This window comes from Bos grunniens, chromosome 25 (assembly GCF_055505025.1).
Source record: "Bos grunniens cultivar Pamir isolate PY7600 chromosome 25, Bosgru_T2T1.0, whole genome shotgun sequence".
Taxonomy (NCBI): domain Eukaryota; kingdom Metazoa; phylum Chordata; class Mammalia; order Artiodactyla; family Bovidae; genus Bos; species Bos grunniens.
Genome location: NC_141189.1, coordinates 15,910,736 through 15,938,568, shown reverse-complemented (window position 1 = coordinate 15,938,568; position 27,833 = coordinate 15,910,736). Strand labels below are relative to the sequence as shown.

General features: G+C 52.8%; 3 protein-coding genes across 36 annotated transcripts; 2 read left to right on the top strand and 1 right to left on the bottom strand.

The window, feature by feature from the left end:
- The first annotated feature begins 902 nt into the window (after positions 1-902).
- Positions 903-10,378, top strand: PHKG2 (phosphorylase kinase catalytic subunit gamma 2). Of its 16 annotated transcripts, none has more exons than XM_086374879.1 (10): positions 903-1,007; positions 1,583-1,695; positions 5,098-5,273; positions 5,531-5,585; positions 6,716-6,781; positions 6,865-7,028; positions 9,189-9,279; positions 9,379-9,532; positions 9,605-9,730; positions 9,828-10,378. In XM_086374879.1, the coding sequence occupies exons 2-10, from the start codon at positions 1,601-1,603 to the stop codon at positions 10,119-10,121; spliced, it is 1,221 nt and encodes a 406-aa protein (XP_086231005.1). In that variant the 5' UTR covers positions 903-1,007; positions 1,583-1,600; the 3' UTR covers positions 10,122-10,378. The 16 variants fall into 16 exon arrangements, 15 of the variants coding, with proteins under 15 accessions (XP_086231005.1, XP_086231006.1, XP_086231009.1 ...); XM_086374880.1 differs by having other exon boundaries at positions 989-1,007; positions 1,600-1,695; XM_086374883.1 differs by lacking the exon at positions 903-1,007 and adding an exon at positions 1,148-1,251 and having other exon boundaries at positions 5,098-5,209.
- On the bottom strand, positions 10,085-14,852 carry CFAP119 (cilia and flagella associated protein 119). 16 transcript variants are annotated; one of them, XM_086374905.1, is made up of 10 exons: positions 14,271-14,573; positions 13,624-13,655; positions 13,427-13,520; positions 12,985-13,050; positions 12,642-12,811; positions 12,029-12,099; positions 11,718-11,834; positions 11,568-11,637; positions 11,401-11,490; positions 10,085-10,684 (listed from the first exon to the last, which is right to left on the bottom strand). In XM_086374905.1, the coding sequence occupies exons 4-10, from the start codon at positions 13,026-13,028 to the stop codon at positions 10,506-10,508; spliced, it is 741 nt and encodes a 246-aa protein (XP_086231031.1). In that variant the 5' UTR covers positions 13,029-13,050; positions 13,427-13,520; positions 13,624-13,655; positions 14,271-14,573; the 3' UTR covers positions 10,085-10,505. The 16 variants fall into 16 exon arrangements, 15 of the variants coding, with proteins under 15 accessions (XP_086231031.1, XP_086231025.1, XP_086231032.1 ...); XM_086374899.1 differs by lacking the exon at positions 13,427-13,520 and having other exon boundaries at positions 14,271-14,852; XM_086374906.1 differs by lacking the exon at positions 14,271-14,573 and having other exon boundaries at positions 13,427-13,542.
- A 148-nt stretch (positions 14,853-15,000) lies between these two features.
- Positions 15,001-27,247, top strand: RNF40 (ring finger protein 40). 4 transcript variants are annotated; one of them, XR_015154538.1, is made up of 20 exons: positions 15,001-15,052; positions 15,161-15,364; positions 15,779-15,946; positions 16,081-16,222; positions 16,866-17,072; positions 17,617-17,738; positions 17,860-18,006; positions 18,104-18,178; positions 19,274-19,393; positions 19,490-19,669; positions 19,843-19,978; positions 20,786-20,907; positions 20,994-21,421; positions 21,508-21,625; positions 21,746-21,895; positions 22,021-22,285; positions 22,366-22,491; positions 23,585-23,725; positions 23,819-23,920; positions 26,020-27,247. XR_015154538.1 is itself a non-coding variant. In XM_086374867.1 (20 exons), the coding sequence occupies exons 2-20, from the start codon at positions 15,233-15,235 to the stop codon at positions 26,194-26,196; spliced, it is 3,006 nt and encodes a 1,001-aa protein (XP_086230993.1). In that variant the 5' UTR covers positions 15,001-15,052; positions 15,161-15,232; the 3' UTR covers positions 26,197-27,247. The 4 variants fall into 4 exon arrangements, 1 of the variants encoding a protein (XP_086230993.1); XR_015154539.1 differs by having other exon boundaries at positions 21,508-21,635; positions 22,073-22,285; XR_015154540.1 differs by having other exon boundaries at positions 21,508-21,635.
- Positions 27,248-27,833: the final 586 nt, after the last annotated feature.

Sequence of the window (27,833 nt, the reverse complement as noted above, 5' to 3'; positions counted from 1 at the left end):
CTGGAATATAACCTACACAAGAGTAGGGACCTAATTTTTTTCTGTTGCTGTTAGTCTATCACTTAGATGCTCAACAAATATTTGTTGAATAAGTAAGTGAATGCTAGGGTTGAGCTGCACTAAGAAAACTTGTGGAGCAAGTCGCTCCTGGCAGAGTGATAACCTGGTAAGCTTAGAACAGAGAGCGAGGGACTTCCTTGGTGATCCAGTGGCTAAGGCTTCATACTCCCAATGCAGGGGGCTCAACTTCAATCCCTGGTCAGGTAACTAGATCCCACATGCCCCAGAACAAAGATCTCGCATGCTGCAAAGACCAAGGATCCGACGTGCCACAACTAGGATCTAGCGCAATCAAATAAAAAAATACATTTTTTAAGGGTGATATTCCTCAAGACTTTGGGGGCGGGGTGGTGGGAAACCGGAAAAAAATGGTCTTCCAGATAGCACTAGGGTTTTGGAATCACCAACTGAAGAGATGAGTTTGAGCAAACTCGGGGAGATGGTGAAGGACAGGGAAGCCTAGTGTACTGCAGTCCATGGGATCGCAAAGAGTCAGACACGACTGAGACCCTGAACAACAAGAGATTTGGAGGTATCCGAGTCAGAGCATCCACAGAATGAGAAAGCCTTTTCTGGCTGAAAGGCCGTGGCTCATAAAATTAGCCAAGTTCAGCACCAGGTTGCGTGCGCCTAACATATTAAGGGCTTGAGTCAGCCCCTCAAAGCAGGCGCTTTGGACCAGGCTGCTAATATTTTTAACACCCAAGTTTAGACAGTGATTTTGAGCGACTGAAGAGACCATGCCGAAGTCCGGGTGGGAATCGTAAGGCCAAGGAGGGCAACGTACCAAGTACCAGGAGGTGACACTTACCGGTAAACCTAACTTCCGGGTCTGTTTTCAGGCCTCTAGCCCTGTTGCTGAACAAGCTCCGCCCTCTGCTGGTCCCAGCAGATACCGTGCCCTGATTGGCCGTATCTGAAGCCCCGCCCTAGCGTCGCAGCCTCAGGTAACTCAGAGCTCGAACTCCCGGGCCAGCCTCGGGATTCTCGGCTTCCTATTGGACTACCAGTTTCCAATCCGAAGGATTTTTGAACCTCAGTCTTTGGGTGACTCTGGCCATTGGCGGACAGAATGGGGGTGGGGCCTGAGGTCTTCGCCGGCACAGCCTGTGGTTAAGGAAAGAGGCTAGGGGCGAACCCCGCGACAGGGCGGCCTCTGATCGACTCTGGCTTCTCTCTCCGCCCCCGCTGGTGAGCCCGCGCGAGACCCTGCGCCCCTTCCCAGCACCCGCCCAAATGCGCCTGCGCAGCAACAGCCGCCCGTCCGGGTGCCCCTTCCCCTCTTCCTCCGTACCTTTTCCCTTCCCCTCCCCTGTCCCCCTCCCTGCCTTGCCATCCCATCCCAATCCCTAAGGCCCTTTCTTGGGGTCTCCCCTGTCCCGATCCTTCCCCCACCCCGTCCCCATCCCCCAGGATCCTGGCTCCCCAGCCACAAGGGCTGCGCCTCCGCGAGCCGCGATGTGCGTCCTCTCAGAGCCTGTGGGCCTCCTTGCCCTCACTGCCCTCCGTTTCCTCCTCACAGGCCCCCACCTCTTTCAGAATGACATTGGACGTGGGGCCAGAGGATGAGCTGCCCGACTGGGCTGCAGCCAAAGAATTTTATCAGAAGTACGATCCTAAAGACGTCATTGGCAGGTAAGGCCACGTCTAGGGAAACAGAGATCCAGAAAGGTCAGGTCCTAGCCAGGATACACATTTCCCATGCTTGCTTGCTTGCTTTAGTCACTAAGTCGTGTCCGACTCTTGCGACCCCATGGAGTATAGCCTGCCAGGCTCCTCTGTCCATGGGATTCTCCAGGCAAGAATACTGGAGTGGGTTACCATTTCCTCCAACACATTTCCCTGTGTGAGTGGAGAAACACTTGGTGACTAGACTCTTTTTCTGAGTCAGCCCCTATTTTTTCACCAGTCATTCATGTATGTATTCAACAAACATAATTCAAGCGCCTACTGTTTGCCAGACACAAAGGTAAACATGGGGAGGTTAGAAGAGATGTTTTTGCCCTGGAAAGTGAAACTGAAAGTCGCTTAGTCCTGTCCGACTTTTTGTGACCCCATGGACTATATATGCCCTGGAGGTACTCCAAGTAAAGTGATGGAAAGAGACAGGAACATTCAGGTAGCATTAAGCTGTGTAAAAAGTGCTGTTGGGTCTCAGAAGACCACAGCTTCCCAGAAGGAGTGATATTTGGGTCTTGAAGGATGACTAGGAGTTCAGCAGGCATCACATAGAAGGAAAGCTTCACCTGTAGAGGCAGTGACTAATACGTTCATTCATCAGGGTTTCCAAAGCATGTACAATGTGCTGGGTGCACTGGAGATGTGAGACCCACATCCTACATCTGATAAGATTTCTGTTCTCCTGGAGTTTATATTCGAGTAGTGGAGAGAGACAATAAACATGAAAACAAGTTAAATTTCAGTGTAAGTGCTAGGGATAAAATAAATAAGGTGATAGAACAAGAGTAATTAATGGAACTGAGACTTGAAGGATGAGAATGAACAGATAATACACTGAGGCAGGATATATTCCAGGCAGAGGGAAGGGTAGTGCAAAGGCTCAGCACAGCAAAGAGCCAATTAAAGCAATAGATAGAAGATTATAGCGGCCAGAGTGTGTTAAGAGTGGGAAAAGTTGGAAGAGGGACTACCCGCCTGGCGGTTCAGTGGTTAAGACTATACTCACAAGGTCATGAGGACAGAGGGATGTCTCTAGGACCTCGGGAAGCAATTCATTCAGTAAGACATGTCGGCCTGATTTAGGGAGACATGGGGCAGGGGTGGGGGGAGCTTCCTTGGTGGTCTAGTGGTTACGATTCTGTACTTTCACTACCATGGCCCAGGCTAGATCCCTGGTTGAGGAACTGAGATCCCACAAGCTGTGTGATGTAGCCAAAGAAAAGGAGGGGAGGGTAGCTTCTGGGCATGAATGTTGAAGTCATGGAAGTGGATAAGATTACTGAGAGTGTATGTAGCCTGAGAACAGGAGGGCCAAGGATGGGATGGGAAGTCTTTACATTTAAGGGGTGGACAGGGCTTCCCTGGTGGTTCAGATGGTAAGGAATCTGCCTGTAATGCAGGAGACCCAGCTTCAATCCCTGAGTCAGGAAGACCCTCTGGAGAAGGAAGTGGCTACCCACACCAGGATCTTGCCTGGAGAATTCCATGGACAGGAGCCTGGAGGGCTGCAGTCCATGGGGTTGCAAGGAGTTGAACATAACTGAGTGACTAACACTCTCACTTTCAGAGAACAAGGTACTAGGCTGTATCAGTAGGAAAAGTTTGGAGTTTGAGTCCAAAGACTCAAGTTTTCCAAGTTGGTGGTCATGACATATAATAGGAAAGCTTAATTAAAAGGGAATGCTCCTACAGGTAAAATACTGTAGGATACCAGAGAAGGGAGTGGTCCCTTCTTCCTGGAGAATAAATGAAGAATTGGTTGACATTGCATTTACTTTGAGTCTTAAAGCAGGGATTCTTCAAAGGATCTTTGACCCACCCCCTGAAATTATAAAAATGTTGGGTATGTGTGGCAGAGCTCTGCAGCTTTTCACAAATTCTCAGAGGTTCATTGAAAGATGAAAATAACTAGACCAAGGACCTGAAACTCCAATGCCCTTACTGTTTGGGCAGGAAATTAAAACTGTGAAGTGGCCAAGAGTAAAAGAGTAGAAAGTGATTGAGCCTTGTGGCAGCTGGAGGGTTCTCAACCGCCTAAGAGATGTGAATTCAGATTTGTAGAGAACGGTGCCCTTGTCACAGTGTAATGTATCTGTGTTAGGCTGGAGGACCAATAGTTTGTGTCCATTGATTGAAGCAGAGAGGTAGGTGAGAGGCATTTCAAGCAAAAGAGTTCCATAAATGCAAGGAGGCCCTGGGAACACAGAAATGAGGTTATGTGAAGGGCATCCAGGGAACCAGAATGTGAAATGTGGTATGAAGACAGATTCTGGAGAGATTTGCACCTTAGCCTGAAGTACTTGTAGGGTCATACAGAGTTGGTGACAGAGCCCAAGCCGGGAAATCCCTGTCTAGGACTTCGTCTCTTTTCTTTTCTTTTGGTTGTGCTATCCGGTTTCCAGGATCTTAGTACCCTGACCAGGGATGGAACCTGAGTCCCCTGCAGTGGATGTGTGGAGTCCTAACCACTGGACCACCATTGAATTCCCTAGGACTTTGTCTATTTTTTTTTGACTGCACTGGGTCTTCATTGCTGCACCCAGACTTTCTCTTGTGGCAGAGCACAGCCTCTGGAGCATGGGCTCAGTGGTTGTGACTCTTGGGCTTAGTTGCCCCATGGCATGAGGGATCCTCTCAGAGCAGGGATTGAACCTGTGTCCCCAGCTGTAGCAGGTGGATTCTTAACCACTGGACCACCAAAAAAGTCTCCTAGGGCTTTGTCTTTACAAAGCCAAATGGGCTTTCCTGTCTGTACTTCATTAATGCCTTTCAGCATCCCTTAAGGATGTTGTTGGCTACATTTCAGAGCTGATGAAGTGGGAGCCCAGAGACCTTATGTCAGGGGGTCACTTAGAGGTTAATTAGTGGCAAGTTTGGGGCCTAAACCCAAGATCTGCTTCTCAACTTTGGTCTTCCAGTCAGTGGCCCAAGGTTTATTTCACCTGAGGTATTGTAGGGGAACTTTGGAATTTAGATGGGGTAACCATGGAAGTGCGTAAAATCTGGAGGGGGCCTTAGGTCACTTCTTCCTGCCTTCTCCTTGTGGGGTTCAGGGGCATGGGGCAGGTTTGGGGGCTCAGTGTCTGGGCTCACTTCCAGAGGGAGTGGCAGAGCCTGGAACCCAGGACCCCTGCCCCCCTGCCCTGTGAGCTCTATGTTGCTCCTTGCTGGGTGCCCAGGTCTCTGACTGAGGCTGCTGTGAAGCTCCAGTAGGCCAAGGTGAGCTCCTCAGGAAGTCACCTTGTCTAGCTGGGTCTCCGGAGTCTGGCGCAGAGGATGTGAGGCTGCCAAGGCTCCACTCTGTGTGGAAACGAGAAGGCAGGAGGCCCTGACTCATGTGTTGTCCGACTCTGGCAGAGGAGTGAGCTCTGTGGTCCGCCGCTGTGTTCATCGGGCTACTGGCCAGGAGTTTGCAGTGAAGATCATGGAGGTGACAGCCGAGCGGTTGAGTCCTGAGCAGCTGGAGGAGGTGCGAGAGGCCACGCGGCGGGAGACACACATCCTTCGCCAGGTCGCCGGCCACCCCCACATCAGTGAGGCTGCTTTCCCCACTCCTGTTAGCCCAGCCCACCGCCCACCTGCCCCAGCACTGCCTCCACACTCTGCTCCCTTGCTCCTGGCTCCGCTGCACCTCATCAAAGTGTGGCCAGCCTTTGGGCCCCTCCTGCCTCCTCCGGTTCTCCTTCCTTCCCAGGAACAGCCCCCTGCTGCCTCAGGGTGGAAGAGGCCCTCTGGTATGCAGCTGCTCCTTTCCATCTCTGGCTCTCTGCCTCTCTGCCTCTTTCCCCAGTCACTCTCATCGATTCCTACGAGTCTTCTAGCTTCATGTTCCTGGTGTTTGACCTGTGAGTATCCCCCTTCCCTGACCGAAATCCTCTTCCTCTCCTCCTTGCACTTCCCCAGCCTTACAGCTCAGTGGGCTGAAGACCACCCTGCCCACACCTTCCTCTGCTCCGGCTCAGACCTGCCAGCCCAGGGCATGGGCCCTTTTTCCTAGGTGCCCTGATTGAGACAAGTTCTTCAAGAGTCTTAGTGACCAGCTAAATATAAAGGGTCTTCATGAGACCCTGTTTTAAGAGGAAGGTGTTCATTCATGAGCTGACCACGTATAAACAGACTTTCCCCTCACCCATCTTTCAATGTTTAACACTCTCCACTGGAATCTCTCTGCCCATCGATTCTTTTTCTGATTGGTCTGAATCTGAATGTCAAATACTTTGGGTGCTATAATACAAACCAGTTACAAAGGAAGTTCAAAAGAGAATGGTTTGGATACCAGATGTTTAAGAGAGGCACTTGGGAGAAATTTACTAAGTCTTCAGACAGAAATGACCTCTGCAAAAGTGGAGGGCAAGTAGGAAGTGTCTGCTTCACCACCATGCAACAGTGTTGCAGAACCTGATGTGTTCTTTATTTCAAGGATTGATACAGAGTTGCAATTATAACCTCAGTTTTTAAAGAGAACATAAAGTAAGCAAAATTCAAAGTAAAGTCCTATTCAACTTTCTTGCTACTATTAACTGTGAAATTTTGGCCCATGGTCTAAACAGGTTCACTTCAAAAGACTTTTTTTTTTTTTTTTTTTAAATATATTGTCAGATAACAGGGACTTCCTGTAAATGATCATTTATTCTTGCTTTTTTAAAAAAATGTGGCCACGCTATGCGGCTTGTGAGGTTTTGGTTCCCTGACCAGGGATCAGACCTGCAGCCATCACACTGGAAGCACAGTTTCTGAACTGCTGAACTGCCAGGGACATCCCACAATGCAGAGATTATGACTGCTGGCACCTTGGAGCAAACTGGCCCTGACATCTGGTTCACTCTTGGAGTGCTTTGTCTCGAGGCCCTTTCATTTGCTTACAGAGGGATCTTCCTTGACTGACCTCTTCCATGGTATTTGTTGTGAGCACTGGCTTATTTTCTCAGCCTCCACTGTGAGGTGCACCCATCTCCCAACCCCTCCTGTCCCTTAGGATGCGGAAGGGAGAGCTGTTTGACTATCTCACAGAGAAGGTGGCCCTCTCAGAAAAAGAAACCAGGTAATGGCTGAGCCTGTAGCCCCCGGGATGAGCAGGGGGTGGGGCGGGGCGGGGAGAAGCAGAGCAGCCTGCACCTCCCCCAGGTCCATCATGAGGTCTCTGCTGGAAGCAGTGAGTTTTCTCCACAACAACAATATTGTACACCGAGACCTGAAGCCCGAGAATATTCTCCTAGATGACAATATGCAGATCCGACTTTCAGATTTTGGGTTCTCTTGCCACCTGGAACCAGGCGAGAAGCTTCGAGGTGAGGGGACCTGGTGCTCTGAGGGGCTTGGGAGAGATGGAGGCTCAGGCTTGGGACTGGTTGGCTGGGTCTGAGAACTGGGTCCCACGGAAAGTCAGTGAGCGCTTGCCAGCTACCTGCTGGGTGCAAAGCCTAGTGTGCAAATGAAAGTGGGTTCCCTGCCCTGGGGAGGATGGAGTGAACAGATCATGGCACACAGCAGGCAGGGGGCCATGCTGGAGAGCCAGGAGGAAGGAGCACCGATTCAGATGTAGGGACCCACAGAGGAAGGGGCTCGGATCTGGGCCTGGGGAGGCTGGGCTTGTCATAGGAAGAAAAAGAGAGGGAGCGAGGGACAGTGGGGCTTCCCAGGTGACTCCAGTGGTGAAGAACCCACCTGCCAATGCAGGAGGCATGGGTTTGATCCCTGGGTTGGGAAGATCCCCTGGAGAAAGGCATGGCAACCTACTCCAGTATTCTTGCCTGGAGAATCCATGGACAGAGGAGCCTGGTGGGCTGCAGTCCATAGGGTTGCAAAGAGTGGAACACGACTGAAGTGACTTAGCACGCACGCAGTGACAGAAGGGCTCAGCTGCACCTTTGAGGTCTGGCGGAGGCAGGGCCACGGTGTGCTGCTCAAGTGCCATGAGGGGCCTGATGTGGGCCGACAGCGCTGCTCACTTGATGCCTTGGGACTCAGGGTCCCCTCACGTTAACACATTTGTTGTGACAACCATTTCTAACGCAAGTGGCAAACTAGACAAAATTCAACTGCGGGACTCCCCAGAGCCTTTAATAGGCCACTTCCTGTCTTTCAGTGCCTCTACCCTGGGCTTAACAGCTAACCTTCACTGGTTAACCTTCATGAGTTTGAGCAAGCTCTGGGAGATTGTGACGGACAGGGAAGCCTAGTGTGCTTCAGTCCATGGGATCACAGAGTCGGACTCGACTGAGCAACTGAACCACCACCACCTTCCCTGGGCACTTGCTCTGAATCAGGCAGCACATGGAGTCTTTATATGGCTTGTTTCTCTAGATCCTCTTAACAACTCTGAAATAGTATCTGTGTCTCTATTTTATAAATGGGCTTAATGAGGTGAAGTGACACGCCCAAGGTCATGTGTGATTTGAACTTGGGCAGTGTGACTCCAGAGCTCACGCTCTTACTCTGTGGACTTACACATCTTCCACATGCAGGTATTTTTCTCCCTTTGGGCTCCCACACACACTTCTCCATTCTGAATCATTTTTGCCCCTTCCCACTCCACCATCTCCCTTGGCTTGGATAATTCAGTTTTTTTACTTGAAAGCTCCAGGTCAGGGTAGAGCCGCTGCTTTTTGCTCCTAGCTCTCCCCCACTTCATGATACATGTCTTACACTGTGTGCTTCCTGGTAGATGGTGAGCTTACTAAGGGCACGTTGGATTTGCCATTGTGTCTAGTATGGTGCTTGGCACACAGTAGGTGTTCAGTAAATAGTTTATCTAGGAAGGCATTTGCCAAGAGAAAGGCAGTTTCTCAGTTCAAGCCTCTTAAGACTTCTTGGAAGTGTGCCACGGATCACAGAGTGCAACTGCTAGAGTGGAAGAACCGGTGCCAGAAATGGTAGAAGAAAGTAAAAATACAGGCTTTGATCAAGTCATGGAAGGCTTTATGCTTTAGGGGTCTAGACTTGACCCTGAGGCCATGATGGAAAGCCAGAGAAGGGTTTTCAACAAAGGACATACCCAGAATGTGTCTTAAGAAATCCCATATTCCTACACACTCCCCTGGGTTGAGTGGTGGTTCCACTAACCGCAGTAGAGATTCTAGGAGGAGGATTAGATTTGGGCAGAAAGGAATGCAGAAAAGATTTAATTTCTGTTTTCTATGTGTGTATGTATATAAAACATGGTAATAAGTTGTGTGAGGTGAGGGCTGGTGGAGGAGGCAAATGATACAGTTGGATAGTGCTTTGAAGTCAACCCAAACACCAGGTTTTCCCAGGAAGGCCACCAGGAGCCTTGGTAGGTACTTGTTCATTAGAGTGAGGCTCTAACACTGACACTTGGCAGAAGGCTGGCAGGTGCAGGATGGAAACACTTGTGGCCCTGGTGGTGGTGAGGCTCCAGCAGAGGTCTAGTGTGAAGGGTCCTTGAGGGGGCTGGTGACACCCCATCCATTTCAGGCCTCTCTCCCCAGAGTTGTGTGGGACTCCAGGGTATCTAGCACCAGAGATCCTTAAGTGCTCCATGGATGAAACTCACCCAGGCTACGGCAAGGAGGTCGATCTGTGAGTTTCCCGTTCCCCGCCCTTCCCTCCTCCTTTGTGTACTGTTCTTCAACACCTTTGCTTATCACCTGGTCCCCCCTCCCCACTCCTCTTTCCCAGCTGGGCCTGCGGGGTGATCTTGTTCACACTCCTGGCGGGCTCCCCACCATTCTGGCACCGACGCCAGATCCTGATGTTACGTATGATCATGGAGGGCCAGTACCAGTTTAGTTCACCCGAGTGGGACGACCGTTCAGACACTGTGAAAGACCTGGTGAGCTGGGGTTGTGAGTGGGCAAGGAGAGAGGCCCAAGAGCTGCTCCTCATGCTCTGGGGTTTTCCCTAGATCTCCAGGCTGCTACAAGTGGATCCTGTGGAGCGCCTGACAGCTGAGCAGGCCCTACAGCACCCATTCTTTGAGCGCTGTGAAGGCAGCCAAGCCTGGAACCTCACCCCTCGCCAGCGGTTTCGGGTAAGCCTGAGCGTGTCAGGGTCTAGGCCTCCTCCTCTTCCCAGGATTTTTCTTATGGTGACTGTGCCAGTGGAGCTCACACCACCCCCCTTCCTAGGTGGCAGTGTGGACCGTGCTGGCCGCTGGACGGGTAGCCTTAAGCGCCCACCGTATCCGGCCACTGACCAAGAGTGCGCTATTGAGGGACCCTTACGCGCTGCGGCCAGTGCGGCGCCTGATCGACAACTGTGCCTTCCGGCTCTACGGACACTGGGTGAAGAAGGGTGAGCAGCAGAACCGGGCAGCCCTCTTTCAGCACCGGCCCCCGGGGCCTTTTCCCATGATGGGCTCTGAAGAGGAAGGGGACTCGGCTACTATCGCTGAGGATGAGGCCATGCTAGTGCTGGGCTAGCACGTCATCCCGGAGGATGCAGAACTCTCCAGGAGAAGGTTCTTTATCATTCCAGCCCCTCTGGGCTCTGGCCACAAGCCACCATTGGCCAGGCCCGCCACCAATCATACTATCATAGAGGCCAGTGTGGTACGCCTACCCCCGCCAGCCAGGGCTTTGAGATCAGAGCTGGGGTGGAAGAGAGCCACCCAGGGTGCCACGCCTGGCCTTATCTGTGCTGCCTGCACCACGTATGCAATAAAACCTGCTACACGCCAGAGAGCCAGTCCCCTGTGTCTGGTGTCTGGCTTCAGCAGGGAAGCTCAGAAGGTGCTCAGGAGGGGGTGGGGCGGGGCGTGGTGGGGCCACTTTGGCCCAGGCCTTTATTGGGGAAAACGCAGGGAGTCACTTGGTCTTGTTCTTGCCTTTGCCTGGAGGTAGCTGGAGGGGCCGCTCGAGGGTGGTCAGCTTGCTGCTGAGCCTTTCCTCACTGGCTTTGAGCCGCTCCTCCACCAGTTGTTGGAGCTGCCGCAGCTCCTTGTTCATCTGGTTCTTGATGTAGGCTCGGAGGATGGAGACCTGGCCTGCAGGGGCGGGGAAGAAGGGGCGGGTCAGGGGAGAGGCCATGGGGCTGAGGGACCGACCCCTAGCCAGGCATGCACGACCTTCAAGGGGGACTATCCCAGGAGTGACCCAGGTGGCAGTGTTTCTTCAATTCAGGAAATGTCAGCCAGCCCTTCTAGAAGAGAAAGATGGGCAGAGGTTTTATGTACGCTGCATTTCCCAATTGCTCCTTTAGCAGCTGTGTGACCTCAGGCAGGTGATTGAACATTTCCTCCTGTGTAAAATCCAGTGATAACACTTAACTAGGATTGAGAGAGGAGTAAATGGGTTAATATGTGTAAAATGCAGGAATTCCTTGGTGGTCCAGTGATTAGGATTCCATGCTTCCACTTGGGCCACAGGTTCAATTCCTGGTTGGGGAATTCAGATTCCACAGGCCACTTGGCACAGGCAATATATGTATATAAAATGCTTAAAACAAGGCCTGCCTAGCACATAGTATTGCCAGATGTGTGCTGGCTGTTACTGTCGTTGGTTTTATAATCCTTTTCTGGAGCTCCTGCCTCACCCCCCAGCAGCTGTGCTTTTATTTTGTTCCATCTTGGAACATGCATTCTCCATAAGGAATTATTTGGAGAAAGGACACCATGACTAAAATGAAAAATCTGAAGTCCTGAACCCTTGATTTCACACCTGCCCAAAGTCACAGGGAGCCCCAACCCCTCCAGGTCCTCACTTGGCTCTGGCTTTGGCTGGACCACTGTTTCCGATTCCACCTCCTGTGCGATGACTGCCTGCTGTTCCACCTCTCCTCCCTTTTCTTTCTCTGTAAGCCAGAAGCAGAAGGAGGCATCAGCCCCAGCCCCAGTGCAGTCCAGCTCTTGCCCCAGCATTCTCCCTTACCTGTCTCATCCTCTGACCAGAGGCTGGGTGGCTTTAGCCCCATGTAAGTCAAAGAGAGATCCAGCCGCACCTGGGAAGAGGGAGGAAATCAACTGCACTGGGGAAAGAGGAGAGACGAGGGGCGGCCTCTTGTAGCCCCTGGCCCAGTACCTGGGGTGTGAAGACATATTTGTAGAGCTTGAAGTGGCGGAAGTAGGTATTCACCACATAATCCACCAGGGCCAGCAGCTGTTCCTCCTTAAAGAGGTCGATACTGAAAGGGGGGCGCTGTGGATATGATTGGGAGTTAGAGGACTGACCACCTCCCGAAACCATCACCTTTTCTCCAAGTGCCTGGCAGTCCAGGAGCAGGAAGAGCCCATTGGGGCCTTCAGAGGAAGATAAGGGTAATGAGTGTGAGAGAGGGTAGGAGGCTGGGCTGGACCTTAAGGCGGTGGGGGGATGGGGAGAGTGAAACTGACCCTGACTCCATGGCAAAAAAGAACACTGGTGAAGTAGCGGTAACATTCCTCCACATTGCCCAAGGGTGTTTCTGGGAGGGAAAGCAAGATGTGACATTGAGTCCCCTCCCTGATAATCACATTTTACTCACTCAACAGCTACTTACTGATCATGAGCTTTAGAAGTAGACAGATCTAGGCAACAAATATTGAATACCCATTCTGCACTGTTCTAGGCACTAAACAAGACAGACAAGGTCCTGCCCTTAAGAAGTGTATATTCCAGTGGAAGTGACAGGAAAGCGAGAAATACATAATTTAGCTCTCATTAAGCATTCTGTAGAAAATGGGTTTCAGGAATAAAGAGCTGTTTTATTAAGCACTGTGTATATATTTACACATATTACACATAACATTTCTCGGAACAGTTGAATAACTTAGTGTCGTAGCCTGATTACAGATAAGGAGATAGAGGATTTCAAAGGTGAAGTAACTTGTGTGTGATAACTTCTGTTAGTGATGACAGAACAAAGATTCCAGGTGGTAATCCTGCTGTTACTTCCCCTGATCACTTGTGCCAGCCTCCTCCTCCTCTGCCCTGGACTCAGGCCCTCGGGGAGCCCCCTCCTCTTACCAATACAGGCCTTGTGAAGATCTTGGAGCAGGGCACAAGCTGTTGAGGTCTGCTCCAGGGAGAAGCCCTGCTGGCGGCAGAAGATGAGTGCATGGGAGAAGAGGTCCAGAGTGATGGCATCCCGCAGGCTCTTCTCAGGAGAACCTAGTCCCAACAGCTCAGCCAGCACCCTTGGGAGGGAGAGAGGAAGGAATCAGTGACAACTAGAGTCTCCCTTCCCTGCTCCACACTAGTGCACAACAGGCTTTGGAGCCAGGCATTCCTCATGCCTTCCCAGCCCACCTCCCCCTCAGCTGTCCCCCAAAGCTAGCTCTTCCCCTCCCTACTCCCCTCCCCCCCATACTCCCTCATCTCCTCAGTGCTGGCTGTCTTCTCCAGCATGTGCATGGAATGGATGTCCAGGTACTTCCTGTCATAGGAAAAGAGAGGAAAACGTGTTGGTGTCCATCATGCATTAGTTTGATGATATGACTGTGGTGGTGAGTGCATTGGACTGGGAACCAAGAGAGCTGAGTTAGAGGTCTGGCCCTTCCACTAACTTGCTATGTCACTTTAAGTAGGTCACTTCCCTCTCTGGGCCTCACTTTCTCCATCTGTAAATGGCTTAAATGAACTCTAAGAATCCTCTTCATTTATAAAACCTAGAGTTAGGAAACTTGAGTTCCAGTTTCTGCCTCTCCCGTGCTGTTTAACTGGGCAAATTTCCCTCTGTGAGCCTCGGTGTCCCCATTTGTACAATGCTCCATAGAGGCAATGATACATTTACATTCTCAGTCTTTGGCTACCTTCTTCTCACACTCTGTCTTTGGACTGGGACAGCAGGAGACCTGGCTTATAGTCATCTTGGGTAATTGCATCTCTGGGCCTCAGTTTCCTCATCTGTAAAATGGAGATACCAGTGCTATTTGACAGGATTGTTGGGAAGCCCTAAAGGAATAATACAAGTGTGAAGGGTAACTTTCCCCCCAGACTTCATACTCACCATATACAGATCCGGGGCTGGGGCAGCGGCGGCTGCGGAGAGAAAGCGAATTGGGAAAGGCAGAGCTGTGTTGTTTCTGGCCCCTAGTTCTTGGCACGTTTCGAATCTCTATCGGCCTAAGGACGTGCTAAGTTGCCTTCTCATCTTGAGGACTGCTGCTGCTGCTGCTAAGTCGCTTCAGTCGTGTCCGACTCTGTGCGACCCCATAGACGGCAGCCCACCAGGCTCCTCTGTCCATGGGATTCTCCAGGCAAGAACACTGGAGTGGGTTGCCATTTCCTCCTCCAATGCATGAAAGTGAAAAGTCAAAGTGAAGTCGCTCAGACGTGTCCGTCTCCTAGCGACCCCATGGACTGCAGCCTACCAGGCTGCTCTGTCCATGGGATTTTCCAGGCAAGAGTACTGGAGTGGGGTGCCATTGCCTTCTCCAATCTTGAGGACTAGATAGGAGCAATGCTGCCGGGCTGGGCTTCAGCGATCCCTAAGTACTATTCATGAGCATATAACGAGCGGGGTCACACACCTCTGCCTCCTCACCAAAGCAGCCCGGGGAAACTTCTTAAATTTTAGTAAACATAACGTCGGGTGGCGCCCTGATGGGGAACCCTTTTTAAACATCCATGATCGAATCACTGTCCCGTCCTCACCGGGAACAAGTTGGCTGAAGGATCGTTATCGACTTCCACCGAAGCCACGGTCCCGGATTCGGTCCGCACACCTGTTCCCATACGCGTGGCCGATTCTTCCAATGAGCTGAGGTCTTTTTCGGGTTCTCGCCGCAGTTCGTAATGCTGTACAAGCTCCGACTGCATTTTTAGTCCCTGGAATTGGCTGGACTTCCGGCGGATCATCTTGTCGCTCTTTTATGCTGGGGGTCACCACAGGATCTGTCTTGCCTCGGTTCCGGGACAGCCGGTTCTCAGGCAGCCACTGCTAAGGCCTGGCCCTCTATCGACGCTCCAGCCAATTTGCGTTGCAGAGATGCCCGGGGCAGCCAATCCGCTGGCGGCGTCTCTCTCGTCTCAACGGTGACCGTTGCTAAGGGAATTCCTGGAGCCGGGGAGAAAGTGTAAGGCTCTCTCCAATCAGTGAGGAGAGAGTGCGCGTGCGTAATAAGATGCAAGCCCCGCCCTCATGGCCTCCTTTCAAAGTTGCTAATCTGGGGCAGGCGGTGTCTTTAGGACTGGAAAGTAGACCTGTGTTATCGGTTACCATGGGAACTGTTTACTGGCCAATCACGGAGAGAAGAGAGTTCGGAAAGAAACCCATAGAGACCCGAGAGGCGGGACAAAGCGAGACCAATAGAAACAGGAAATGAAGACAATTTCGCCACATCCGGGGCTGCCCCTGGCGCCTGCGCTCTGTGCTGGGGAGGCCAGTGACGTCCGGTGGAGTCCAAGATGGCGCCCTTGGGCTGATCCTGCTGCCGGTGAGGGGCCCAGGGCCAGCGGGGCAGGGACCCTCTGGTAGGTGAGGGGGAGTTGCGTGATTGCGGAGCTCCGGCCGCCTCCACATCTTTTCGCTCTGTCTTCTGCAGGTGATAGGAGTGCAGCCTCCGCCTGCCTGACGTCCCTCGGGAGACTCTGCTCCTCTCTTCGCTGCCGCGGCCATGTCTGGGCCCGGCAACAAACGCGCCGCTGGGGATGGGGGTTCGGGGCCCCCAGAGAAGAAGTTGAGCCGCGAGGAGAAGACCACCACCACGCTCATAGAGCCCATTCGCCTGGGAGGCATCTCTTCCACGGTTCGTGGGTTCCTGCCTCAAAACTTGCTAGAACTCCCATCTGTTTTTCCTCCACATCGTCCTGAACTTAACTCCCAATTCCCCAAGCTTAGCAAGATCCACTTTACAGAACACTCTGCTGAAGGAAACCGAGGACACGACGTCAGCCTTCCCTTTACAGATAGGAAAACGGGTTCCCACAGGGCGTGTGGCTTGTCAAAGACTTCAGTAGGAAGAGGCAGAAGCAGAACATGATCCGCCTCACAACCGAGACGCTTTCTCTGTGGGTGTCTGAGCTTCGTTAAATCCTAATGGCAGTTCATTTGGGGAGGCTCCCCACTTCCATCCGTTGCCTTTGCTTTTCTTGTCTTTCTCTGTGATTGGGTTCTTGGGCCCTGCTTGACCCTCTTCTTGGCCCCTTTATTTCCTTGGTAGGAGGAGATGGACCTCAAGGTTCTGCAGTTCAAGAACAAGAAACTTGCAGAGCGTCTGGAACAGAGACAGGCATGTGAAGACGAACTCCGAGAACGAATTGAGAAGCTGGAGAAGCGGCAAGCCACAGATGATGCCACCCTCCTCATTGTCAATCGCTACTGGGCCCAGGTGGATGTCGCTCTTCTTTCGAAGACCTGGCCTTGATCCAGCTGCCAATCCTCAGACCCCTCTACTAGGAAAGGAGTATCAAGCTGGGAAGCACCTGAGGGATTCATAACATTTTTGGTGCTTTCTCCCTTCAGCTGGATGAAACTGTGGAAGCCCTTCTCCGACACCATGAGAGCCAGGGGGAGCTGTCTTCAAGGACAGAGGCACCTGGAACCCAGGAGGGGCCGACACGTGATGAGACCCCTCTCACAGAGCCAGGGACTTCGGAGCTGAGGGGTAGGGCCAGAGCCCTAGTATCTGGGAAGCTTAATTAAGTTATGGGAAAGGTCCTGGAGAGGAGGGGACTTTGATATTATTAGGCTGCCGAATTCCCCGCCTGCAAACACACACAATTGATTTCCTTTCTAGGCCACAAAGGGCAGTGGGTAAGAACACAGGCTTTGAAATCTGAGTGATATGGTTAAGAGTGCAATTCACATCTTGACACCTGTAGTTCAAAAAAGTATTAAATGTTGACTGTGTACTTGGCATTGTTGTAGATTTGGAGAAGACAAATAACCAAAAAGAGATAACTTACTGCCCCAACCATTAGGAAAGGAAGTGATTAAAACCACAAGAAAGACGTTGCGGGGGGCAGGGAGGCCTGAAAGGGAGTTAGTGTGTGTGCACTTTAGTTTAGATCGGGGAAGGCAGAGAAGGCGTCCCTGAGGAAGTGATTTGGTAGGCCTCTGGCCTTAGGGACATTGCCTCCCTGAACCTTTGTTATTTCACTTTTAAGATGAGGATAACACAGTCCTTCAGGTGTTGGTTGTGTTGATTTAGTAAGCTATAGAGTGCTGAAGGGCTCAGTCTGGCACTTGGTACAGAGTAGTGGTGACTGTTGCTGTTGTCCTCACGAGGATCTGTCCGTCCCTCCCAGAGCCCCTGCCAATGCAGCTGCGGCCCCCTCTCAGTGAGCCAGCCTTGGCTTTTGTGGTGGCCCTTGGTGCAAGCAGTAGTGAGGAGGTGGAGCTGCAGCTGCAGGGCCGCATGGAGTTCTCCAAGGCAGCTGTGTCCCGTGTTGTGGAGGCCTCTGACCGCCTGCAGCGCCGGGTGGAAGAACTCTGTCAGCGAGTATATAGCCGAGGTTAGTTCTTTATGCCCCCACCCCCGAGGTGCCCCAACTTTGATTTCTCTGTTCATGGTATCCCCTCCTCAGTGCTCCTAGCCCAGAGGCAACCACAGTTCCCCAAGGGATAAATCAGCCACGTTCTCAGGAGAAGGGTTAAACTGTCAGTGCGGGATCTGGCTTTGATTTCTGGAGTTGACGTCTAGAGAGATGGGTAGAAGGAGTTGTTGATACTGGGGGAGGGGTCCTCCTCCCTTGGGGCTGGAGACCTCTTGGGAGCACTTTTCACAAATCTTAGTGGCAGTTACTGATCCATCCAAGGCATAGCATCAAGGGCCCAGCCTTAGTTCTGTCAGCCCCGCCCGGGCGTTCTGGGCAGATGGCTCTCCTCTCTGAGCTGGTCTCCTCCTTTGTACAGTAGGGATAAAGACTCCTGGCTTTGTCATGAGAAAGTGGCAAGACAGCTGGTGGATCACACTGGGCACATAGCAGAGTCCAGAATGAGTTAGTACTTTGACCCATTGCCCTGGACTTGGCTCTTACCTGAGCCCTGCCTTCCCAGGGGACAGTGAGCCCCCTGGTGAGGCGGCTCGGGCACGCACCCGGGAACTGGGCCGTGAGAATCGGCGGCTACAGGACTTGGCCACCCAACTACAGGAGAAGCACCACCGCATCTCATTGGAGGTGGGAGTTGGGATTTGGGGGTGGGATCGGAACCAGGACAGGGTTTGGATTAGTTGGACACCCAAGGATCTTGGGGAGCCAAGTCTGTCATCTAAGCCTCTGTCCCCTTCATTGTCCCCAGTACTCTGAGCTCCAGGATAAAGTGACATCTGCAGAGACCAAAGTGCTGGAGATGGAGACGACAGTAGAGGACCTGCAGTGGGACATTGAGAAGTTGCGGAAGCGGGAGCAAAAACTTAATAAGCATCTGGCAGAAGCCTTAGAGCAGGTGAGGCTCGGGGCTGGGTCAGATGGAGCCTGAACAGAGTACATAGGGCCCTAACTTCTCTTCTCGACACCCATCTGTCCATCTCTTCTCTCCATAGCTCAACTCTGGCTACTATGTGTCTGGGAGCTCTTCAGGCTTCCAGGGGGGCCAGATCACACTCAGCATGCAGAAGGTGAGCAGCAGCATTCTTCCTGGTCCCTCCCGCAACTTTTTCTCTACTCTACCCTTGAACTTCCCCCTTAGAATTAGGGACAAACATCATCTGTGGTCTTGGAGGTCTTTGCCTGTCTCTCACAGTGTTCTTTGTTTTATTGTTTAATATCTGTATTCAGTGAATAGTTGCTGAATACTGAATGTTAGCTACTGTGTAGAAAGCAGTTATTTTGGAGAACAAAACAGAAACCTGTCATGGAGCTTAAGTTCTAGTTGGGGGAGTTAATAAGAAGTAGGTGAATCTTAAATCAGTTGACTAGAAGTCCGTCAGTCAGTTCAGTCCAGTCACTCAGTCATGTCCCAACTCTTTGCAACCCCATAGACCGCAGCACACCAGGCCCCCCTGTCCATCAGTAACCCCCGGAGTTTACTCAGACTCATGTCTGTTGAGTGTGATGCCATCCAACTATCTCATCCTCTGTTGTCCCCTTCTCCTCTCGCCTTCAATTTTTCCCAGCATCAGGGTCTTTTCAAATGAGTCAGTTCTTCACATCAGATGGCCAAAGTATTGGAGCTTCAGCATCAGTCCTTCCAAAGAATATTCAGCACTGATTTCCTTTAGGATGGACTGGCTAGATCTCCTTACTGTCCAAGGGATTAAAAGTACCACTGAGGAAAGAGGTGTTGGTTGTGTTGGAGGCATTTGGCATTCTCGTTGTGTAGCTGAGAAGGGGCCTGCTGCCGCTGTCCCATTCCCTGTCCTGCTTTTGCTCTCTCACTTCTTTGTCACTGCACATTTTTTTTTCTTTTTTTGGTGCTGCAAAGTCATTGTTCCCTGTCCTCCTTTCCTCAGCTTCCTCTTCAGGTCTTCCAGGAAGGCTTCCTTGACCCCGTCAGGTACAAGCCTTGGTTCCCAGCACTGACCGTGCAGTATTGCATTTTTCCTACTTGACTAGGAACATTTAGGAAAGTGCCTGGGTCTGGTTTGTCCCTGGGCCTTCAGAGTCCATCGCTGCTCCACATAGGGGAGCTTGGGCAGAGCATATGGTGGGGCTGTGAGGGACGCATGCCTCATGCCCTGGCCCTGCCTCCCACTGGCCTCCCCACTCCACAGTTTGAAATGCTGAATGCGGAGTTGGAGGAAAATCAGGAATTGGCCAATAGCCGCATGGCAGAACTGGAGAAGCTGCAGGCCGAACTTCAGGGGGCCGTGCGGACCAATGAGCGCCTCAAGGTGAGTTGTGTTTGGGGCTGGGAAGGCATTAGCCTGCAGGGTGGGCACTGAGCTCTCCTTCCTCTTGCTGAGTGAGCTCAGACATCCTGCCCCTAGGTAGCATTGCGGAGCCTTCCCGAGGAGGTGGTCCGGGAGACGGGGGAGTACCGGATGCTGCAGGCGCAGTTCTCACTGCTCTACAATGAGTCTCTGCAAGTGAAGACCCAGCTGGACGAGGCCCGCGGGCTGCTGCTGGCCACCAAGAATTCCCACCTGAGGCACATTGAGCACATGGAGGTATGCCGGTGGAACAGGGGTAAGGGTCAGGCCCTCTGGGTCAGGTTGTTCCTGGGTCAAGGGTGTCAGAGTCCGGGGTGCCTGCCAGAGATCCCTTGGGAATAAATTCCTAAGCCACTGAGGTCTGAGGTTGAGGGTGGGCTTGTGTGGGTCCTTAATGCCTCACCTCACAGAGTGATGAGCTGGGGCTGCAGAAGAAGCTACGCACCGAGGTTATACAGCTGGAGGACACGCTGGCCCAGGTTCGCAAGGAGTACGAGATGCTGCGCATTGAGTTTGAACAGAACCTGGCGGCCAATGAGCAGGCGGGTATGTGCGAGGACAGGGTTGAGGTGGGGCCTTTTGTGGGATTGCTGGGCCCTGGTGTGGCCAGATGCTTGTCCAGAGGTTAGATTCTTTCCTTTCACAGAGCCTCATTTCCCTGTGGAAAATGGGGACCCCACCACAAGGCTTAAAGATGCAGTGAGGCTTACAGCTGCCTGAGGTGGCTGATGGTGCCAACTCTGCCAGAACAGGAGCTGTCAGCCCCGTCCATGATTCTCTGGCCTTTAGGGTGCCTCTCCACTAGTTCATTTTACAAAGGTTTATTGAACACCTCTTTTGAGTCAGGCTCAGTTCTAAGCTTTGGGATTATACCAGTGAACAAAATACAAAGAATCACTGCTGTTGTGGAGCTGTGTTACAGAGAGAGAGGACAGACGACAAAGGGAAAATTGAACGTGTGTAGTAGTAGTAACAAGTATACCAAGAAAAGTAAAGCAAGGAGGGAAGGTAAGGAGGTATTAGGAGAAATGCCAGGGACATGAAACTAAGATGACATTTGTTTAAGAAGCTAAAGGAAGTGGACTAACTTGTGAATTTACAGTTATGTGTTCCTTTGAAGGAAATCTGGAAGTATTTTTGAAATCTTCATTAGCAAAAATAACACACAGCATCAGATTATGTTTGGGTGAATTTTCTTCCGTTATCTACTGAGCTCACTCCCTCTGTATAAGGCTTCAGTTCTTCTCTCCTTCATAGTGAGAGTGACAGCTCTGGCCCTGCCTCTCCCCTCACTGAGGGGTTGGGCCCCTAACCCAGGGACCAGTCTGACCTTGGTTTCCTGTACTCCTCCAGGGCCCATCAACCGCGAGATGCGCCACCTTATCAGCAGCCTACAGAACCACAACCACCAGCTAAAGGGGGACGCCCAGCGATACAAGCGGAAACTGCGCGAAGTGCAGGCCGAAATTGCCAAGGTGAGGAGCGGGCTTCCCAGGGAAGCCCATGGCTAGGCCCCAGTGAGCATGTTTCACCTCGGCCCTGTTCTCTCTCTGCTTTGCAGCTCCGGGCCCAGGCCAGTGGCTCTACTCACTCCATCCCCAGCCTGGGCCACCCAGAGGACTCCAGCCTCAGTGCCCCAGTCCCAGGGAAAGAAGAGGGTGGGCCAGGCCCTGTTGGTGCCCCCGATACCAGAAAGGAGATGGCTTCCATGCCTGGCGCTGCCCTTACTACCTCGTCAGTGAAGAAGGAAGACGTGGTGGCCTCCGAGGAAGAGACCCAGGCCCTGACCCCCGGGGCCCAGGGACCCTCTTCCCGGGGCCGAGAACCTGAGGCCAGACCCAAGCGGGAGCTTCGGGAGCGAGAAGGGCCTGTTCTGGGACCCCCATCTGTAGCCTCGGCTCTCTCAAGGGCTGATCGGGAGAAGGCCAAAGTGGAAGAGGTCAAGAGAAAGGAATCAGAACTCCTCAAAGGTCTCCGAGTAGAGCTCAAGTGAGGCCCTGTTCTTTTCTCCCTCCCACCCGTGCCCAATGACCTCCAGCCCTACTCACCCAGCCTTCCTCCTGTGCCTTCCCCAGGAAGGCCCAGGAAAGCCAGAAGGAGATGAAATTGCTCTTGGACATGTATAAGTCTGCACCCAAGGAACAGCGGGATAAGGTGCAGCTCATGGCAGCAGAACGCAAGGCCAAGGCTGAGGTGAGGGCAGGTAGGGTCTGTGCAGAAAGGCTGCCCCAGGGTGGGGGTGGGCAGTGACCAGAGTTGAGCCCTGGGTCAGCAGGAAGCAGTGATGAGAGAGCTCCCTCCTGGTGGTTATAGGTCGATGAACTCCGAGGCCGCATCCGGGAACTGGAGGAGAGGGATCGGAGGGAAAGCAAGAAGATCGCGGACGAGGATGCCCTGCGGCGCATTCGTCAGGCGGAGGAGCAGATTGAACACCTGCAGCGCAAGTTGGGTGCCACCAAGCAGGTGTGACCCCCACCCCACCCCCAGCTTTGAATGTTGGCATTCCTTAAACCTCCTGGTCTAGCACACGGCCGGGGTCCACTCTGTGGGTCTTTGTACAGCCGTGTTTTCCTGCGGTTTCCCCACAGTTGATCTTGTCCGTCTCCCACGTTCCGTCTTGCCCCTGCCCACTTGCTGCAGGAGGAGGAGGCCCTGTTGTCAGAGATGGATGTGACCGGCCAGGCCTTTGAGGACATGCAGGAACAAAATGGGCGGCTGCTCCAGCAGCTGCGAGAAAAGGATGACGCCAACTTCAAGCTGATGTCAGAGCGGATCAAAGCCAACCAGATTCATAAGCTGCTGCGGGAGGAGAAGGATGAGCTGGGCGAGCAGGTTCTTGGCCTCAAGTCCCAGGTAGGGCTGCCCCAGGCTTGTTAGGGTGGGACTGGAGAGGCAGGGGCTCCCCAGCACTGAGTCCCCACTCCTGTCCTTAGGTGGATGCCCAGCTCCTGACCGTGCAGAAGCTAGAGGAAAAAGAGCGAGCCTTGCAGGGCAGCCTTGGGGGTGTGGAGAAGGAGCTGACACTGCGCAGCCAGGCCCTGGAGCTCAACAAGAGGAAGGTAAGGCAGATGACCTGGGCCAGAGCCTGGCTCTGCTGCCCTACGCAGCCCCGTTCATGTCTCAGACACTTAATGTGTGCCAGACCCTGTGCTGAGGACTTGCCCTGTTGGGTCGTGTTTCGCCTTAAAGTAATCCTACAACAGTTTTCATCATTATCTCCTGTTCTGTAAGGGAGAAGGCTGAGGTTTAGGGAGGTAGTTGACTTGTTCAAGAGAGAGTGGAAGTGGAATTTGGGCCCAGGTCTCCTTGACTCCACAGCCCATGTCCTGAGCACTGCACTAGCTGTCTCTGTTACATAGTTGTATTAATCCTAAGAAATGTCTCTAGCTCATGGTAGTTGTTGTTCTGAGGGGAACAGAATCAGGAGTGACATCACTCCTCCAGTTCATGGTAAAGGCTTAACATTGACTTTCATCTTTTTTCTCCTCTGGGCTTCTCTCTGTTTGGTTCATTCGTTTAAGCAATGTTAGTCATGCTTTTGCTGGGTACCAGGACTGCACTGAGTGCTGGGGAGATCACAAGAACAAATCACCTCTGCTGGAAGTGGGAGCTTCCAGTTATGAGGGGCAGAGAGCAAGCCGATAATCACTCAGATTAAGCAACACTGTTTCAGATCACAGCATGTCTGTCTTTGGCCGCACTGCGTGGCTTGTTAGACCACGGCAGTTAAGGCCCGGAATTCTAACCACGTAGCCCCCCGGAAACTCACAGCATGTCTTATGAAGGAAATAGAACTGTATGAAAGAAAAACAGAAGAACCTCTCTCAGGAGGTGACATTTGAGCTGAGGCTTCAGGGAGCCGCAGAGAGAAAGTCTCTGTGTTGGGGGAGTTGAGGGGAGCAGAGTACCCTGTGGAGGCTCAGAGACAGGAGAGAGGGTTATGCAGGTCAGGAGCCAGAAGTGCTAGGAATGAGGAAGACAAGGTGAGGCTGGTGGGGTCAGGAGACAGAATCAATTTCAGTGAAGATATTGGACTTATCCCAAGAGCAGGAACCACTGGACAGTTGACATAAGCGTCTTTGGGTCATGGCTCCACACGCTTGGCTCCCCAAGGGCCAGCTGTGCCCCTCCTCCCCATTCCACCCACCTCAGGCCGTGGAAGCAGCCCAGCTGGCCGAGGACCTGAAGGTGCAGCTTGAGCACGTGCAGACACGGCTGCGAGAGATCCAGCCTTGCCTGGCTGAGAGCCGGGCTGCGCGGGAGAAGGAGAGCTTCAACCTCAAGAGGGCTCAGGTGTGTGGTTGGCAGGGAGTGGAGGCGGGGGCGGGGCCAGCAGGTTTGGATTGAGGACCCTTGCACTCAGCCTGCCCTCTTCTCCTGCTTCAGGAGGACATCTCCCGGCTTCGGCGCAAGCTGGAGAAGCAGAGGAAGGTGGAAGTTTACGCAGATGCTGATGAAATCCTCCAGGAGGAGATCAAGGAATACAAGGTAGGGCTGTCGAGCTAGGTTGTGCTCCACGAACCTGGGAAATCTCAGACTGGGGGTTGGTGAAGCTCCAGGGGGTAGTCCAGGGAACCCAGAAATAAGGTAGGATAGCAAAACCTGGGCAGAATCCATTGTGGAGAATCAAGAGAGCTCTCAAGTGTGGTGCACATATACTGCATGCCAGATAGAGTGCTGAGTGTGGGAGGACTGGGACCTATACCTGGCCTTGGGTCTCTTGAAACTGACAGTCTGGTGGAGGAGGCAGCCAAGTAATTCTTTTCCTCTGAGTGATGAGCAGTGTGATGGCAAAGGCCAGAGGGGTTGGGGGCAGTCAGGGGAGGCCCTTAATAGCTCTGGGCGTGGTGAGGAGGGGGGCACGGTCAGCCGACTTCCTGAAGGAATAGCCTCCAGAGGAGAACTGCAGAGGGATTCAGCGTTGGCCATGAGGAATGGAGATGAAAGGGTCCAGCAAAGGGAGAGGCAGAGGTGGAGGCCCCTAGTTGAGAGAGGCATGCTGGAAGCACAGCTGGACAGTGGTAGTTAAAAGGACAGAACCTGGGCTTTTAATAAGTCACAAGCCTGGGGGGTGGGGAGGGGGTGTTGGGCAGTGTCACATCCTGAAGGTTAGTGAGCCAGGTTGAGATTCTTGGCTTATTCAGTAGTCATTGTGGAGACATCCAAGGGTTTTAGACTGGAGAGTGACATCTCAAGGATATTGAGGATGAGGTACTTACTTGTGGGACTTCTTGGGAGGCTGGCTGGGAGGACAAAGCAGAAGGGCTGGTGTGGAAGACAGAGGCTTTGGGGGATTGTCAGCAGAGGTGAAGGCAGAAGCCACTTGGAACTGGTCACTCAGGGAGGGCCTGTGGCCTGAGACGAAACGGGTCATTTTCCCTGAGCAACCTCAAAGCTTAAATAATGGACAGAGGAGGGATTTCTCTGGTAGTCCAGTGGCTAGGACTCCACACTCCCAATTTCGGGGTCCTGGTTCAATCCCTGGTCAGGGAACTAGATCCCACATGCCACAACTAAGACCCAGCATAGCTAAACAAATAAATAATTTTTTAAAAAAGAAGGAAGGAGAGCCTCGTAGAGTGAGATGACTGGAGAAGTTTCAAGCAGGCAGGGGTGAATGAGTCAGAGCACCAAGAAGGCACATGAAGCAAGTGATGAAAGATACCTTTTGCGTTTGACAGTCTTGGTGGAAATGGTTATTGGGTAGAGGTGAAGGTCAGATCACCTAGACTCACCGGGAGTGGAAAAGACTGAGGTTGAGTCAGTAAAAAGACAACCTTTTGGAGCAGTTTGGCCTTGTAGGGGTGGAGACAGCTGAAAGGGGAGAAGGGAAGGACTTTGGGAGAAGTTACAGACTGGAGCCTGTCAAATGCTGGTGGGTAGGATTCTGAGAGCTAGAGAAGAGGTGATACTTGTGTGGAGTGGCTGAGGTAGTGCACTGGGCTGGGATTTCAGGCAGGATAGAGAAAGATTATTGGGAATGCTGTGTGGAGGGAATTTCCTATCTGGAGTAGGAGGTGAGACCTTTCGGCAGGTGGGAAATTTCAAGGTAAGAGAGATTTATAAAACCTCCATAGAGAGAAATGAATCAAGTGGCCCACAGCAGGATCTCAGGGGAGCACCAGGGATGGGCCCAGTTGAGGGTTGAGAGCAGCAGATTTCTAGTGGCACTGCCATGCCCAGCTGTGACTTAGCAAGTAGAAGGTAAACAGTCAGCTTAAGCCAGGATTGGGGTTTTGCCAAAGAAGGCTAGTGGGGCAAGGGATGAAGCCCCAGGGCAGAGGAGCTCAGGCTGGAGCCTGTGGGTCATTGACCTTTAGCAGGGACTTGTGACCACTGGGCATCACCACCCAAGTTAGAGTCTAGACTGTTCCTATCTAGTTTTGATAGTAACTAGATAGTATCAGGCTGGGCTCCCCGGCCTGTTTCCTCATGTGGAAAGTGCTTATCCCTACCTCCCAGGGCTATCGTGAGAGTTTGGTGCAGCCTGCTGTGGGGTGGTCTGAGTATGAACCATCTCTTGCTGTCAGCTTGGGATCTGGGCACTGTCAGGACTGTTCCTGAGTTGACGCCTTTGCCTGGCCCAGGCGCGGTTGACCTGCCCCTGCTGTAACACCCGCAAGAAAGATGCAGTCCTTACCAAGTGCTTCCACGTTTTCTGCTTCGAGTGTGTTCGGGGCCGCTATGAGGCCCGCCAGAGGAAGTGCCCCAAGTGCAACGCCGCCTTTGGTGCCCATGACTTCCACCGCGTCTACATCAGCTGAACACGTAACTCAGGGGACTTTGGAACACCATGGACCCTGGGGGCTGTGCCTCCAGTCTCACCCCACCCCACATCCAGCGTCCCCCACCTTCCATTCTGGACCCTGTGGGCCCAGCCCCTCCCCACATGGTTGGTTCAGGGGCCCTAGTGCATGCTAGTGGGTGTGGGATTAGCCAAGCTCAGTTCCACCTTTTCCCCCTAGGTGAGAACTCCAGCCTAGGGGGCACTTGCCCTGCAGGAAAGGTCTGCTGTGAGAGCCCTGAGGGGCCCAGAGCACTCAACGAAACTTGCTGGCAGCTGGCCCTAACCCTTCTCCAGCTTTTTCCACAGCCCCATCCCAGCCAAAAAGTGGAAATTCCCCAGGCTGTGACCTCCCACACAAGTGGAGGCTCACTACCTACTTAACACACTCACAAGTTAGGACCAGGGTTGGTCAGATCCCCAGCTCCTTGCTCTGAGACTGGGCCCTGGGGCCCAGGGATACTTTCCTTCACTCTCTGCTCCCCAGACCTGAGCAGACCTTCCCTTCTGTGGAGTTGCTTGGGCTCTTTGGTCCTATGCTAAGAGCATCCCCTTGGTGGGAGCACTGTCCTCTTCTGGGAGGCTCCAAGTTCGCTGCAGTCACCTTGCACTCATCTGGGGGGTGAACCAAGATCATCAGTTTCTATCCTAATCAGACTCCTCCCAATCTCTCCTCCCTTCCCAGGCCCGACTTCCCAGGTCTGTGCTGGGTCCCTCACCCTGACCCTGCTTTCATCCAGGTGGCCTTTAGTGGAGGCAGAACTTCCCATGGGGAAAGGGACAGACTAGCCCACTGTGCCAACTTCCAATCATTCCAGGTAGAAGAGCTTCATCTAATGCCCCGTGACTGAGCCTGTACCTATATGATGCTTCCTGTGCTGTCTGCCCAAGCAAACTCTATGGGCTATAAGGGCAGTCCAAGGGGGTCTGGGAGGTGGAGCTGCTGACAGGTGCAAGGGTCCACTCCGACCCACAGCCCCTGCTCTAGAGATGTCTTGTATAGGCTGTTTTGAATAAATGTCCAACCCTCAGCCTATAGTCCAGAGCCAGGCTTCCTGCCCTAAACGCGGTCCCGGATTTTGGCTGTTAAAACTTAACTCCCAGAGCCTCCCAGGCTGGCGAGTGAACCTAGAGGGCCTGCACAGATCAGACCCCACTCTCGCCACCTGCTTATTATACTGTTGTCCATGGTCCCAGACTGGGCCCGTGGGAGGGGCATGTCTGCAAGGAGAAGCGTCGTGGTCAGCACTCAGCCGCCAGCTTGCTCTCCTGTTCCCACCAGGAAGAGCCTACTCCCTGGATCGGCTTGCCACCCGCCTCCCCGCGCCTGCGATCATTGGCCGCAGGGAAGCCGGGAGCTCCGAGCTGCATCCTGGGAAATGTAGTCCCATGTTTTCACCTGGTGGCAGGTCCTCGGAGGAGACCAGGCCTGTACACCCAGTCTGGGCCATGTCTCCCCAGCGGCTTCGCCCACCCCTCCCCTTCGGATGGACAGACAGGACACCTCAGCGGGTGACTTCCTTCATTCGGACTTGCACCGTCCTCTGGCCATGTTCTCGGGAACCGTGTCTAGCGGTGCTTGTGGCTTCAGTGTGCTGTCGGGTCCGCACTCGGACC

Bases quoted from the DNA above. Each gene is read 5' to 3' on its own strand.
- PHKG2 (XM_086374879.1), top strand. From the start codon at position 1,601: ATGACATTGGACGTGGGGCCAGAGGATGAGCTGCCCGACTGGGCTGCA. The intron at 5,586-6,715 runs GTGAGTATCCCC...CCTGTCCCTTAG, and splicing joins ATGTTCCTGGTGTTTGACCT to GATGCGGAAGGGAGAGCTGT. The intron at 9,731-9,827 runs GTAAGCCTGAGC...CCCCCTTCCTAG, and splicing joins CCCCTCGCCAGCGGTTTCGG to GTGGCAGTGTGGACCGTGCT.
- CFAP119 (XM_086374898.1), bottom strand. From the start codon at position 14,474: ATGATCCGCCGGAAGTCCAGCCAATTCCAGGGACTAAAAATGCAGTCG. The intron at 12,812-12,984 runs GTATGGGGGGGA...CTCCCTCCCAAG, and splicing joins AGCACTGAGGAGATGAGGGA to GGTGCTGGCTGAGCTGTTGG. The intron at 11,835-12,028 runs GTCAGTTTCACT...TCATATCCACAG, and splicing joins TTTTTTGCCATGGAGTCAGG to CGCCCCCCTTTCAGTATCGA.
- RNF40 (XM_086374867.1), top strand. From the start codon at position 15,233: ATGTCTGGGCCCGGCAACAAACGCGCCGCTGGGGATGGGGGTTCGGGG. The intron at 19,394-19,489 runs GTGAGTTGTGTT...TCCTGCCCCTAG, and splicing joins GGACCAATGAGCGCCTCAAG to GTAGCATTGCGGAGCCTTCC. The intron at 19,670-19,842 runs GTATGCCGGTGG...CTCACCTCACAG, and splicing joins GGCACATTGAGCACATGGAG to AGTGATGAGCTGGGGCTGCA.